Consider the following 14,785-nt stretch of genomic DNA (forward strand, 5'->3'; position numbering starts at 1 on the left):
TGATGGTTTGTCACAGTTGTTTCCAGTCCACACAATCCTCTGTGAGATAAGGGTACTTTTACACTAGCGTCGCTGGATTCCGGCAGGCAGTTCCAGCAATCTGTATGCAAACGGACAGCATTTATAGACGGATCCGTCTCACAAATGTATTGCAATACCGAATCCGTCTCTCCAGTGGTCTTCCGGAAAAACGGATCCAGTATTTATCTTTTTCACATTTTTTAAGTTCTGCTCATGCGCAGACCGCAAATCCAGATCCGTTTTTCCGGAACACTTAGGGCCAGATCCAGCATTAAAGCATTGCAATGTAAAATAATGCCGGATCCGGCATTCCAGCAAGTGGTCCGGAATTTTGGACGGAGAAAATACCGCAGCATGCTGCGGTATTTTCTCCGTCCAAAACTGTACAGTGACTCAACTGAAGACGTCCTGATGCCTCCTGATCGGATCGCTCTCCATTCAGAATGCATTAGGATAAAACTGATGCGTTCTTTTCCGGTATTGAGCCCCTAGGACAGAACTTGGCGCTGGAGAAGGAAGACGCTAGTGTGAAAGTGCCCTAAGACGGCAGCATCTGTCTTCTGTCCTGATAGTTTGTTACAGTGTCTCAGTGCAGGTAACGTCAGTCTGGAGTCCGGGATGTCTCCCTCACAGAGCATTGTTTACACGGGATACATTGCAACAAACCCTCAGCTGAGAGCAGGACTAGGCTAGGAACTGTAACGAAGGATGTTGCCTTCCACTGACAGCAAGCACATATCTTGGAAACAGTGAGGAAATGGACCACCAGCCCATCAGAGGGTTGCAGAGCCTTCAGCATTACCTTGGGCCCCGCACGTTACCCTCGTGTGGCCCCTGGGTGTCATATTACCGGAAGGTTGTGTCTTCTCACAGGTCATCCTCCAGTTTATCGATATTGGAAAGATACGCTGAAGAAATTTGACAAAACTGCGCCGAGCACCGAGACTGCGAAAATGGTGGAGACGACGGCGTACGCTCTGCTGACCGCCCTGAAGAACGCCGACAAGGACTACGCTCAACCCATCATCCGCTGGCTGAAAGAGCAGCAACGATACGGCGGCGGATTCTTCTCCACGCAGGTGACGGATCGCGACTACTGCACATCGCCAGGCCCCAGGGCACTCAGAATTGACACTGTTTTAACCCTTTTGTGTCCAGGACACAGTCGTCGCTCTTGAAGCCCTGACCGAAATCGCCATCCTGGATGAGAAACTCTCCCTCAACATGGACGTGAAAGTCTCCTACAAGAAATCCGGAGACTTCCAGAGCTACCGCCTGACCGAGGCGAAGCCCTTCACCCGGCCCGTAGAGGTAAGTACACCAGAGCTGCAGTCATTATTCTGCTTATATGTCTTATCCTCCAGTCACCTCCAGAGCTGCAGTCCCTAATCTGCTGTAATATCATGTCTTATCCTCCAGTCACATCCAGAGCTGCAGTCCCTAATCTGCTGTAATATCATGTCTTATCCTCCAGTCACATCCAGAGCTGCAGTCCCTAATCTGCTGTAATATGTCTTTTCCTCCAGTCACATCCAGAGCTGCAGTCACTATTCTGCTGCAATATCATGATAAGAGTGCGGTCAATCGTATGGCGGGGTGGTGACTGGCGCTATGTGATAACGTCACATCACATAAATGACGCTGCTGCTTTGATTTCCAGGTTCCGAAATTAGACGATCTGGTGGTCAGCACGAGGAGCGCCAGAGGGATTGCAACAGGAAACGTGCGTATACCACATGCGGGCGCCACTTATCACATCAACTAACCTCCTGACATTGATAACATTGTACCGTCTCCCGCAGCGCGCGCCACATTGCACCGTCTCCCGCAGCGCGCGCCACATTGCACCGTCTCCCGCAGCGCGCGCCACATTGCACCGTCTCCCGCAGCGCGCGCCACATTGCACCGTCTCCCGCAGCGCGCGACACATTGCACCGTCTCCCGCAGCGCGCGACACATTGCACCGTCTCCCGCAGCGCGCGACACATTGCACCGTCTCCCGCAGCGCGCGCCACATTGCACCGTCTCCCGCAGCGCGCGACACATTGCACCGTCTCCTATCTGCCACTGATACCACGTGTGTGTTCTGCAGGTGCGGACCGTGTATCACATCATGACCCCCTCACAGGAAAACTGCAAATTCGACCTGCGCATCCAGAAGAAGATAAACCCATGTAAAGTATCCCGGCAGCAGGCGCGCCGCTAATGCTTGCAATCGTGTCATGTGACCTGTCTGAACTTGGAGCAGGCTGTTGCTTCTCTCAGCCTGCTGGGGGCGATGAGCAGCTAGGTGCCCCCTGGGCGGGTCTAAAACATTCCGTGCACCCTTGCTCCTCCTGCCAGCTTCTCCTTCCTAATTCATGACGATAGGCTCCTGCATTGGCATCTCCCCTGTCAATCAAAAAGGAGAGGGAGGGGCTGGCGGAGGGACCGGAGGGACGGGAGGTGCACAGAGCAGCTGGGGCCTGCCCTCCATGCACTTGGGCCTGCCCTCCATGCACTTGGGCCTGCCCTCCATGCACTTGGGCCTGCCCTCCATGCACTTGGGCCTGCCCTCCATGCACTTGGGCCTGCCCTCCATGCACTTGGGCCTGCCCTCCATGCACTTGGGCCTGCCCTCCATGCACTTGGGCCTGCCCTCCATGCACTTGGGCCACATATCACTACATGAAGTGTCATATATTCACATGAGCCAGTGCGCAGAGATGGCTACACAAATAGTTTGTTACAATGTGTCAGTGCAGTTGAAGGCATGTTCACATCTGCGGTGTGTGCAGGATATTTTTATTTGCCGAAAAAACACGTTCTCCTAAAGTGAAACCCAACAGATCCGATTAAAGCCAATGTCAGGCGCGGTTCCTTTCAGTTATGTGCTGAATCCGGCTTTTTCTCCTATAACGGATCAGTAGAACGTAAATAAATAGCGCTGATGTGAATGAGCCCTAAAACGGAGCAGTCAAGCCTTTTTATATCCTAAAAGATTCTTTAGACTGGATACAACTGTAACAAACCCTCAGCAGTGAGTGTTTCAATCTGTGGATGTGAACATAGATTCGTTCACTGACAGGAAGCAGATGTTGAGGACATACAGAAAGCTGCAGAACTTCTCATAATGAAGCTTTCTTTCTATAAACCGTTTTATTCGTCAGATTTTAACGATTTTGTCGTTTTCGCTGTTTAGCACAGACAGAAGAATCCATATTTGATGACGATACGTCGCAGATGCTGCTCCTAGAAGCCTGCGCCAGGTATGGCCCTGTACACACATGCAGCATCCCACTGACTGCCCTCATATGTGATGTGGTTACATAATTATAAGCAGAACACACCATCCTCTAATAATTATAGGTAAAACTAGTGGTTACATAGTATGAGTAGAATGCAGCGCCATCTAGTGGTTACATAGTATGAGTAGAATGCAGCGCCATCTGGTGGTTACATGGTGTGAGTAGAATGCAGCACCATCTAGTGGTTACATAGTATGAGTAAAACGCAGCGCCATCTAGTGGTTACATAGTATGAGTAGAATGCAGCGCCATCTAGTGGTTACATAGTATGAGTAGAATGCAGCGCCATCTAGTGGTTACATAGTATGAGTAGAATGCAGCGCCATCTAGTGGTTACATAGTATGAGTAGAATGCAGCGCCATCTAGTGGTTACACAGTATGAGTAGAATGCAGCGCCATCTAGTGGTTACATAGTATGAGTAGAATGCAGCGCCATCTAGTGGTTACATAGTATGAGTAAAACGCAGCGCCATCTAGTGGTTACATAGTATGAGTAGAATGCAGCGCCATCTGGTGGTAACATAATTATAAGAAGACAGCTCTATCTAGTGGTTACATTATGATCAGTAGAACACAGCGCCATCTGGTGGTAACACAATTATAAGAAGACAGCTGTATCTAGTGGTTACATAATTGTAAGTAGAACACAGCGCCATCTGGTGGTAACATAATTATCAGAAGACAGCTCTATCTAGTGGTTACATTATGATCAGTAGAACACAGCGCCATCTGGTGGTAACACAATTATAAGAAGACAGCTCTATTTAGTGGTTACATTATGATCAGTAGAACACAGCGCCATCTGGTGGTAACACAATTATAAGAAGACAGCTGTATCTAGTGGTTACATAATTGTAAGTAGAACACAGCGCCATCTGGTGGTAACATAATTATCAGAAGACAGCTCTATCTAGTGGTTACATTATGATCAGTAGAACACAGCGCCATCTGGTGGTAACACAATTATAAGAAGACAGCTCTATTTAGTGGTTACATTATGATCAGTAGAACACAGCGCCATCTGGTGGTAACATAATTATAAGAAGACAGCTCTATCTAGTGGTTACATTATGATCAGTAGAACACAGCGCCATCTGGTGGTAACACAATTATAAGAAGACAGCTGTATCTAGTGGTTACATAATTGTAAGTAGAACACAGCGCCATCTGGTGGTAACATAATTATCAGAAGACAGCTCTATCTAGTGGTTACATTATGATCAGTAGAACACAGCGCCATCTGGTGGTAACACAATTATAAGAAGACAGCTCTATTTAGTGGTTACATTATGATCAGTAGAACACAGCGCCATCTGGTGGTAACACAATTATAAGAAGACAGCTCTATTTAATGGTTACATTATGATCAGTAGAACACAGCGCCATCTGGTGGTAACATAATTATAAGAAGACAGCTCTATCTAGTGGTTACATAATGATCAGTAGAACACAGCGCCATCTGGTGGTAACATAATTATCAGAAGACAGCTGTATCTAGTGGGTGGTTACATAATTGTAAGTGGAATGCAGCGCCATCTGGTGGTAACATAATTATCAGAAGACAGCTGTCTCTAGTGGTTACATAATTGTAAGTGGAATGCAGCGCCATCTGGTGGTAACATAATTATCAGAAGACAGCTGTATCTAGTGGTTACATAATTGTAAGTAGAACGCAGCGCCATCTGGTGGTAACATAATTATCAGAAGACAGCTGTCTCTAGTGGTTACATAATTGTAAGTGGAATGCAGCGCCATCTGGTGGTAACATAATTATCAGAAGACAGCTGTATCTAGTGGTTACATAATTGTAAGTAGAATGCAGCGCCATCTGGTGGTAACATAATTATAAGACAGCTCTGTCTAGTGGTTACATAATTGTAAGTAGAATGCAGCGCCATCTGGTGGTAACATAATTATCAGAAGACAGCTCTGTCTAGTGGTTACATAATTGTAAGTAGAACGCAGCGCCATCTGGTGGTCACTTGACTGAGTTAAACTAGTAAATAACATTGGGGGATCACATCTGTCTGTGAGCGCCACAAATATCAAACCAAATCAGAAAATCTGGAGAATTCCTGTGGGATCGGATGATGGAGTTACATGTTCTGTGTTTTGTGTTGCACTTCACTTGGGCCCCTGACGTTTTCGCCTCCATATTTCAGATATAAACCACAAAAAGATGAAATTTCCACATCTGGCCAGGCTGTCATGGAGATAACGCTGCTGACCGGGTTGCAGGCTGATGAGAAGCAACTAAAAAAGGTAACGACCAGTGTGGCCCACGTGAATAGAGGTCACATGTTTTCGGTCAGTGCCGATCCACAAGGATAGAGGTCACATGATGTTTTGTGTCAGTGCCGATCCACAAGGATAGAGTTCACATGATGTTTTGTGTCAGTGCCGGTCCACAAGGATAGAGGTCACATGATGTTTTGTGTCAGTGCCGGTCCACGAGGACAGAGGTCACATGATGTTTTGTGTCAGTGCCGATCCACAAGGATAGAGTTCACATGATGTTTTGTGTCAGTGCCGGTCCACAAGGATAGAGGTCACATGATGTTTTGTGTCAGTGCCGGTCCACGAGGACAGAGGTCACATGATGTTTTGTCAGTGCCGGCCCACGAGGAAAGAGGTCACATGATGTTTTGTGTCAGTGCCGGCCCACGAGGACAGAGGTCACATGATGTTTTGTGTCAGTGCCGGCCCACAAGGATAGAGGTCACATGATGTTTTGTGTCAGTGCCGGCCCACAAGGACAGAGGTCACATGATGTTTTGTGTCAGTGCCGGTCCACGAGGACAGAGGTCACATGATGTTTTGTGTCAGTGCCGGTCCACGAGGATAGAGGTCACATGATGTTTTGTCAGTGCCGGCCCACGAGGACAGAGGTCACATGATGTTTTGTGTCAGTGCCGGCCCACGAGGACAGAGGTCACATGTTTTCCGTCAGTGCCGGTCCACGAGGATAGAGGTCACATGATGTTTTCCGTCAGTGCCGGCCCACGAGGATAGAGGTCACATGATGTTTTGTCAGTGCCGGCCCACGAGGATAGAGGTCACATGATGTTTTGTGTCAGTGCCGGCCCACGAGGACAGAGGTCACATGTTTTCCGTCAGTGCCGGCCCACGAGGACAGAGGTCACATGATGTTCAGTGTCCTACCTGCTACAGATAGTGGAGGGTGCTGTGAGTGCGGGCGGGGGATGAATGAAACATTTTTTTTAACTGAGATTTATTTGTTCAACATTTTTAGCTTGTGAACAGAGTTGATCAGTTTGTCAGAGGCTACAGCATAGAAGACGGAAAAGTCATCCTCCATTTTAATTGGGTATGGTTATTACTGTGGTAAGAACATTCTGACTCCGCCCTGCCCTGTAATAAGTGGTGCATTCCCTGACTCCGCCCCTGCTTTCTAATAAGTGTATTCCTTGATTCTGCCCCTTCCTTGTAATAAGCAGTGTAATAGGCACTGTATACCCTGGCTCCGCCCCTGCTTTGTAATAAGCAGTGTATTTCCCTAACTCTGCCCCTTTCCTGTAATAAGCAGTGTATATCCTGACTCCGCCCCTGCTTTGTAATAAGCAATGTATTCTCTGACTCCGCCTCAGTCCTGTAATAATCGTTGTATTCCCTGACTCCGCCTCTGCCCTATAAAAATCTGTGTATTCCCTGACTCCGCCTCTGCCCTGTAATAATCGGTGTATTCCCTGACTCCGCCTCTGCCCTGTAATAATCGGTGTATTCCCTGACTCCGCCTCTGCCCTGTAATAATCGGTGTATTCCCTGACTCCGCCTCTGCCCTGTAATAATCGGTGTATTCCCTGACTCCGCCTCTGCCCTGTAATAATCGGTGTATTCCCTGACTCCGCCTCTGCCCTGTAATAATCGGTGTAGTCCCTGACTCCGCCTCTGCCCTGTAATAATCGGTGTATTCCCTGACTCCGCCTCTGCCCTGTAATAATCGGTGTATTCCCTGACTCCGCCTCTGCCCTGTAATAATCGGTGTATTCCCTGACTCCGCCTCTGCACTGTAATAAGCTGTAATTTTCCCCTCCCCCACTACAGATCAGGTCTGATGATTATGTCTGCGCTCCACTGTACATCAGGAAGATATTTAAGGTGGCGTTCCTGAGCCCCGGGATCTTTAAAGTCTACGAGTTCCACGCTCCAGGTAGTGGCGGCGCGCCGCATCCATCTCACCGTTGCGTACGGTGTACAGTAGGTTATATGATGGGGGGGGGGCGCAACACATGGCGGTCTCCTGGAGCAGCTGCTGTCCGGCCGGAAGAGGAAAGTGCCGATCATACGCAGAGCGCAGCTCATATAGAAAGTGCGGCCATGGCGGCTCACAGCGCGGCGCATATAGTTCCGTGAGCGCTGTACTCGGCTATCTCCGCAACTCCCATAGAAATGAGCGGCCACGCGCATGTGCAACTGCTACGGGGCCCGCATTCATCTGATCGTGGGGGTCCCAAAGTTAGGACCTTCATCGATCTAACAGACATCCCCTATCCTGCGGAGACCTGCACACGATGACTTGTGACGCCCCGCTGCCAGGCGCCCTCCACTACTCCGATATCAGGTCTGCCTGATGAGTGGGCGCTTCAGTGGACCAATCACCGCGTAGCTCACCAGCAGTCATGGTGTCTGGGGCCCGAGAGAACCGCCAATAATAAAGTGCCACGGGTCCTACTGCATGTACTGCACAGCCTGTCCACTAGGTGGCGGCACAGCGCAGCAGGAATTAAAGGGGTTTTGCCATCTCCGACAATGAGGATGGAGCGGGGAAACGAACGGAGGGCGCACTGTGCATGCGCAGCCACCCTTGGTGCGCTCCCATTCACTTCTATGGGAGCAGCGCTTGGTGGTGGACGAACCCCAAGAAATCCGGGGTCCTGCAGCCACAGCGCTCCCCGCTCCGTTCTCGTTGTAGGTGCGGGTCTCTCCTAGCGATATTCCCCCATTGTCGGAGATGGGAATACTGGGATGATGGGGAGGAAATCTGCATGAACATGGTGGCACATAAGACCAGGGAAAAAAGGGATCCCCCCACAACGCAGGATTATGACATCATCTTACATGGGGGTCTCACCCTGCAGCCCCCATCTTGTGTTCACATTCAGCTTCCCCCCCACAGAACAGGAGTGCACCACCTACTACAACCCCTTCCTGGACGAGAACCTGACCAGAGTGTGCGCCGGAGATGCCTGCAAATGTATTGAAGGTAAGAGAACCGCCACCATCACTGCTGCCTCCAGGTATTACCACCGCTATCATTATATGAACTATCACCCTCATCATTATCTGGGCAATGACCGTGTCCTCAGGTGAATGTCCCAAGATGAAGAGCAGACTGGACATGAGTGTGACGGCGGAGCAGAGGAAGGACGCCGCATGCAAGGGCGACATGACCTACGGTGAGGAGGGGCTCATGTGGAGGTGCCCCCTGTGTGAGGGGGGGCTCATGTGGAGGTGCCCCCTGTGTGAGGGGGGGGCTCATGTGGAGGTGCCCCCTGTGTGGGGGGGGGGCTCATGTGGAGGTGCCCCCTGTGTGGGGGGGGGGGGGGCAGGGGCAGATCATCGGGGTCTGGACTGTCAGGAGGGGCTCATGTGGAGGTGCCCCCTGTGTGTGGGGGGGGGGGGCAGGGGCAGATCATCGGGGTCTGGACTGTGAGGAGGGGCTCATGTGGAGGTGCCCCCTGTGTGAGGGGGGGTGGGGGCAGATCATCAGGGTCTGGACTGTGACAAGGAGCTCATGTGGATGTGCCCCCTGTGTGGGGGGGGGGGGGGGCAGGGGCAGATCATCGGGGTCTGGACTGTGAGGAGGGGCTCATGTGGAGGTGCCCCCTGTGTGAGGGGGGGCTCATGTGGAGGTGCCCCCTGTGTGAGGGGGGGGCTCATGTGGAGGTGCCCCCTGTGTGAGGGGGGGCTCATGTGGAGGTGCCCCTGTGTGAGGGGGGGGCGGGGGAAGATCATCGGGGTCTGGACTGTGAGGAAGGGCTCATGTGGAGGTGCCCCTGTGTGAGGGGGGGTGGGGGCAGATCATCGGGGTCTGCACTGTGAGGAGGGGCTCATGTGGAGGTGCCCCCTGTGTGAGGGGGGGGGGCGGGGGCAGATCATCGGGGTCTGCACTGTGAGGAGGGGCTCATGTGGAGGTGCCCCCTGTGTGAGGGGGGGTGGGGGCAGATCATCGGGGTCTGCACTGTGAGGAGGGGCTCATGTGGAGGTGCCCCCTGTGTGAGGGGGGGTGGGGGCAGATCATCGGGGTCTGCACTGTGAGGAGGGGCTCATGTGGAGGTGCCCCCTGTGTGAGGGGGGGGGCGGGGGCAGATCATCGGGGTCTGCACTGTGAGGAGGGGCTCATGTGGAGGTGCCCCTGTGTGAGGGGGTGTGGGGGCAGATCATCGGGGTCTGCACTGTGAGGAGGGGCTCATGTGGAGGTGCCCCCTGTGTGAGGGGGGGCTCATGTGGAGGTGCCCCTGTGTGAGGGGGGGCGGGGGAAGATCATCGGGGTCTGCACTGTGAGGAGGGGCTCATGTGGAGGTGCCCCCTGTGTGAGGGGGGGGCGGGGGCAGATCATCGGGGTCTGCACTGTGAGGAGGGGCTCATGTGGAGGTGCCCCCTGTGTGAGGGGGGGTGGGGGCAGATCATCGGGGTCTGCACTGTGAGGAGGGGCTCATGTGGAGGTGCCCCCTGTGTGAGGGGGGGTGGGGGCAGATCATCGGGGTCTGCACTGTGAGGAGGGGCTCATGTGGATGTGCCCCCTGTGTGGGGGGGGGGGGGCAGGGGCAGATCATCGGGGTCTGCACTGTGAGGAGGGGCTCATGTGGAGGTGCCCCCAGTGTGAGGGGGGGGCGGGGGCAGATCATCGGGGTCTGCACTGTGAGGAGGGGCTCATGTGGAGGTGCCCCCTGTGTGAGGGGGGGGCTCATGTGGAGGTGCCCCCTGTGTGAGGGGGGGCTCATGTGGAGGTGCCCCTGTGTGAGGGGGGGGCGGGGGAAGATCATCGGGGTCTGGACTGTGAGGAGGGGCTCATGTGGAGGTGCCCCTGTGTGAGGGGGGGTGGGGGCAGATCATCGGGGTCTGCACTGTGAGGAGGGGCTCATGTGGAGGTGCCCCCTGTGTGAGGGGGGGTGGGGGCAGATCATCGGGGTCTGCACTGTGAGGAGGGGCTCATGTGGAGGTGCCCCCTGTGTGAGGGGGGGGCGGGGGCAGATCATCGGGGTCTGCACTGTGAGGAGGGGCTCATGTGGAGGTGCCCCTGTGTGAGGGGGGGTGGGGGCAGATCATCGGGGTCTGCACTGTGAGGAGGGGCTCATGTGGAGGTGCCCCCTGTGTGAGGGGGGGGGCGGGGGCAGATCATCGGGGTCTGGACTGTGAGGAGGGGCTCATGTGGAGGTGCCCCCTGTGTGAGGGGGGGGGGGCGGGGGCAGATCATCGGGGTCTGCACTGTGAGGAGGGGCTCATGTGGAGGTGCCCCCTGTGTGAGGGGGGGGCGGGGGCAGATCATCGGGGTCTGCACTGTGAGGAGGGGCTCATGTGGAGGTGCCCCCTGTGTGAGGGGGGGGGGCGGGGGCAGATCATCGGGGTCTGCACTGTGAGGAGGGGCTCATGTGGAGGTGCCCCTGTGTGAGGAGGGGCTCATGTGGAGGTGCCCCTGTGTGAGGGGGGGGGGGCGGGGGCAGATCATCGGGGTCTGCACTGTGAGGAGGGGCTCATGTGGAGGTGCCCCTGTGTGAGGGGGGGGGGGCGGGGGCAGATCATCGGGGTCTGCACTGTGAGGAGGGGCTCATGTGGAGGTGCCCCCTGTGTGAGGGGGGGTGGGGGCAGATCATCGGGGTCTGCACTGTGAGGAGGGGCTCATGTGGAGGTGCCCCCTGTGTGAGGGGGGGGCGGGGGCAGATCATCGGGGTCTGCACTGTGACAAGGAGCTCATGTGGAGGTGCCCCTGTGTGAGGGGGAGGGGCGGGGGCAGATCATCGGGGTCTGCACTGTGAGGAGGGGCTCATGTGGAGGTGCCCCTGTGTGAGGGGGGGTGGGGGCAGATCATCGGGGTCTGCACTGTGAGGAGGGGCTCATGTGGAGGTGCCCCTGTGTGAGGAGGGGCTCATGTGGAGGTGCCCCCTGTGTGAGGGGGGGCGGGGGCAGATCATCGGGGTCTGCACTGTGAGGAGGGGCTCATGTGGAGGTGCCCCCTGTGTGAGGGGGGGGCGGGGGCAGATCATCGGGGTCTGCACTGTGACAAGGAGCTCATGTGGAGGTGCCCCTGTGTGAGGGGGAGGGGCGGGGGCAGATCATCGGGGTCTGCACTGTGAGGAGGGGCTCATGTGGAGGTGCCCCTGTGTGAGGGGGGGTGGGGGCAGATCATCGGGGTCTGCACTGTGAGGAGGGGCTCATGTGGAGGTGCCCCCTGTGTGAGGGGGGGGCGGGGGCAGATCATCGGGGTCTGCACTGTGAGGAGGGGCTCATGTGGAGGTGCCCCCTGTGTGAGGGGGGGGGCGGGGGCAGATCATCGGGGTCTGCACTGTGACAAGGAGCTCATGTGGAGGTGCCCCTGTGTGAGGGGGAGGGGCGGGGGCAGATCATCGGGGTCTGCACTGTGAGGAGGGGCTCATGTGGAGGTGCCCCTGTGTGAGGGGGGGTGGGGGCAGATCATCGGGGTCTGCACTGTGAGGAGGGGCTCATGTGGAGGTGCCCCCTGTGTGAGGGGGGGTGGGGGCAGATCATCGGGGTCTGCACTGTGAGGAGGGGCTCATGTGGAGGTGCCCCCTGTGTGAGGGGGGGGGGCGGGGGCAGATCATTGGGGTCTGCACTGTGAGGAGGGGCTCATGTCCCTACAGTACCTCGTGGGCGGCAGGTCCAGGGAGTCGGGCATCGCCGGGGCTGCTGCTTGTGGCTGACATATCACCATGCTGTTTCCTGCAGCCTATAAAGTGGAAGCCGCAATGTCTGAGGACGAGGGGGAGTTTGTGAAGTACACGGTGACCATCGTGGATATATTCAATAAAGGTAAGTCAGGTGACAGCGGTAGTAATGGCGGCGGAACTCAGCGCTCACCGCCTCGTCTCCTCCACAGGCTCCGCCTCAGTGAGGTTTAATAAACAAGTGCGGCTTATCCAGAAGAAGACATGCGACAAGTTCAGTCTGCAGCGCGGGGAGCGCTACCTGATCATGGGGAAGGACGGCCTCCAGCTCCGAGGAGAGCGGGAATTCGAGTAAGTAACGCCGCCGCGGCGCCAGAGTGCAGGATCACCCAGCTTTCTCAGTCTCCCGAATCCTATTGGCGGTGTGGAGGAGCGCGGGAAACCTGGCTGACCAATCCCACTGATGATATCATCAGTGCCCCGCTGTCAACTCATTGGCTCTACCTGGTCACATGATTCCTCCCTTGCAGGTACATGTATCCCCTGGACTCCAACACGTGGGTGGAGTGGTGGCCGGAGTCCTCATCCTGCAGCACTCGCTCCTGCGCACAGTTCCTCACCGTCCTGGAGGATTTCTCAGAGAGCATACTTCTGGATGGCTGCAAGCCGTAGTCACCGCTGAAGATTTGTCACATTGCTTCACCCCAGTTATCGACTATGTCACTTTACTGTTTTCTTGTGTTTTTACTTTTTCCAAATATGTACATAATAAAACAAGTCACATGACTGATCACTGTGCACGCGGGTGCTGGGCGTCTCCCTTACAGCTGCTTGTATGAGCTCCCTCTAGTGGTGGCTGTATAATCTGTATGCAGTGAGCTCCATCTAGTGGTGGCTGTATAATCTGTATGTAGTGAGCTCCCTCTAGTGGTGGCTGTATAATCTGTATGTAGTGAGCTCCCTCTAGTGGTGGCTGTATAATCTGTATGCAGTGAGCTCCATCTAGTGGTGGCTGTATAATCTGTATGTAGTGAGCTCCCTCTAGTGGTGGCTGTATAATCTGTATGTAGTGAGCTCCCTCTAGTGGTGGCTGTATAACCTGTATGTAGTGAGCTCCCTCTAGTGGTGGCTGTATAATCTGTATGTAGTGAGCTCCCTCTAGTGGTGGCTGTATAATCTGTATGTAGTGAGCTCCATCTAGTGGTGGCTGTATAATCTGTATGTAGTGAGCTCCCTCTAGTGGTGACTGTATAATCTGTATGTAGTGAGCTCCCTCTAGTGGTGGCTGTATAATCTGTATGTAGTGAGCTCCCTCTAGTGGTGGCTGTATAATCTGTATGTAGTGAGCTCCCTCTAGTGGTGGCTGTATAATCTGTATGTAGTGAGCTCCCTCTAGTGGTGGCTGTATAACCTGTATGTAGTGAGCTCCCTCTAGTGGTGGCTGTATAATCTGTATGTAGTGAGCTCCCTCTAGTGGTGGCTGTATAATCTGTATGTAGTGAGCTCCCTCTAGTGGTGGCTGTATAATCTGTATGTAGTGAGCTCCCTCTAGTGGTGGCTGTATAATCAGTATGTAGTGAGCTCCCTCTAGTGGTGGCTGTATATATCTGTATGTAGTGAGCTCCCTCTAGTGGTGGCTGTATATATCTGTATGTAGTGAGCTCCCTCTAGTGGTGACTGTATAATCTGTATGTAGTGAGCTCCCTCTAGTGGTGGCTGTATAATCTGTATGTAATGAGCTCCCTCTAGTGGTGACTGTATAATCTGTATGTAGTGAGCTCCCTCTAGTGGTGGCTGTATAATCAGTATGTAGTGAGCTCTCTCTAGTGGTGGCTGTATAATCTGTATGTAGTGAGCTCCCTCTAGTGGTGGCTGTATATAGTGAGCTCCCTCTAGTGGTGGCTGTACAATCTGTATGCAGTGAGCTCCATCTAGTGGTGGCTGTATAATCTGTATGTAGTGAGCTCCCTCTAGTGGTGGCTGTATAATCTGTATGCAGTGAGCTCCATCTAGTGGTGGCTGTATAATCTGTATGTAGTGAGCTCCCTCTAGTGGTGGCTGTATAATCAGTATGTAGTGAGCTCCCTCTAGTGGTGACTGTATAATCTGAATGCAGTGAGCTCCCTCTAGTGGTGGCTGTATAATCTGTATGTAGTGAGCTCCCTCTAGTGGAGGCTGTATAATCTGTATGTAGTGAGCTCCCTCTAGTGGTGGCTGTATAATCAGTATGTAGTGAGCTCCCTCTAGTGGTGGCTGTATAATCAGTATGTAGTGAGCTCCCTCTAGTGGTGGCTCTATAACCTGTATGTAATGAGCTCCCCCTAGTGGTGACTGTATAATCTGTATGTAGTGAGCTCCCTCTAGTGGTGGCTGTATAATCTGTATGTAGTGAGCTCCCTCTAGTGGTGGCTGTATATATCTGTATGTAGTGAGCTCCCTCTAGTGGTGACTGTATAATCTGTATGTAGTGAGCTCCATCTAGTGGTGGCTGTATAATCAGTATGTAGTGAGCTCCCTCTAGTGGTGACTGTATAATCAGGTGATTTTCCTATTTCATGACGTAAAGTCATGATTTTATTAAAGACACGGAGGCGAGTATTGCTATTCTCCTT

At 53.6% G+C, this 14,785-nt stretch overlaps 1 protein-coding gene across 2 annotated transcripts in view; it reads left to right on the top strand.

Annotated features, from left to right (window-relative positions):
* Positions 1 to 12,971, top strand: part of C5 (complement C5) — a 58,818-nt gene extending 45,847 nt beyond the window's left edge. Inside the window, exons 29-41 of one of the 2 annotated variants that reach the window (XM_044306363.1) lie at positions 895 to 1,100; positions 1,180 to 1,332; positions 1,682 to 1,744; positions 2,114 to 2,195; positions 3,203 to 3,269; positions 5,472 to 5,571; positions 6,563 to 6,637; positions 7,375 to 7,480; positions 8,447 to 8,533; positions 8,637 to 8,726; positions 12,235 to 12,318; positions 12,386 to 12,524; positions 12,704 to 12,971. In XM_044306363.1, coding sequence (XP_044162298.1) covers positions 895 to 1,100; positions 1,180 to 1,332; positions 1,682 to 1,744; positions 2,114 to 2,195; positions 3,203 to 3,269; positions 5,472 to 5,571; positions 6,563 to 6,637; positions 7,375 to 7,480; positions 8,447 to 8,533; positions 8,637 to 8,726; positions 12,235 to 12,318; positions 12,386 to 12,524; positions 12,704 to 12,845 — 1,394 coding nt within the window. In that variant the 3' untranslated portion in view covers positions 12,846 to 12,971. Of the gene's footprint in view, positions 1 to 894; positions 1,101 to 1,179; positions 1,333 to 1,681; positions 1,745 to 2,113; positions 2,196 to 3,202; positions 3,270 to 5,471; positions 5,572 to 6,560; positions 6,638 to 7,374; positions 7,481 to 8,446; positions 8,534 to 8,636; positions 8,727 to 12,234; positions 12,319 to 12,385; positions 12,525 to 12,703 lie in introns of those variants that run through there. The other variant, XR_006391246.1, reaches the window with a different exon arrangement.
* Positions 12,972 to 14,785: the final 1,814 nt, after the last annotated feature.

Source organism: Bufo gargarizans, chromosome 9 (genome assembly GCF_014858855.1).
Source record: "Bufo gargarizans isolate SCDJY-AF-19 chromosome 9, ASM1485885v1, whole genome shotgun sequence".
NCBI classification, from domain to species: Eukaryota; Metazoa; Chordata; class Amphibia; order Anura; family Bufonidae; genus Bufo; species Bufo gargarizans.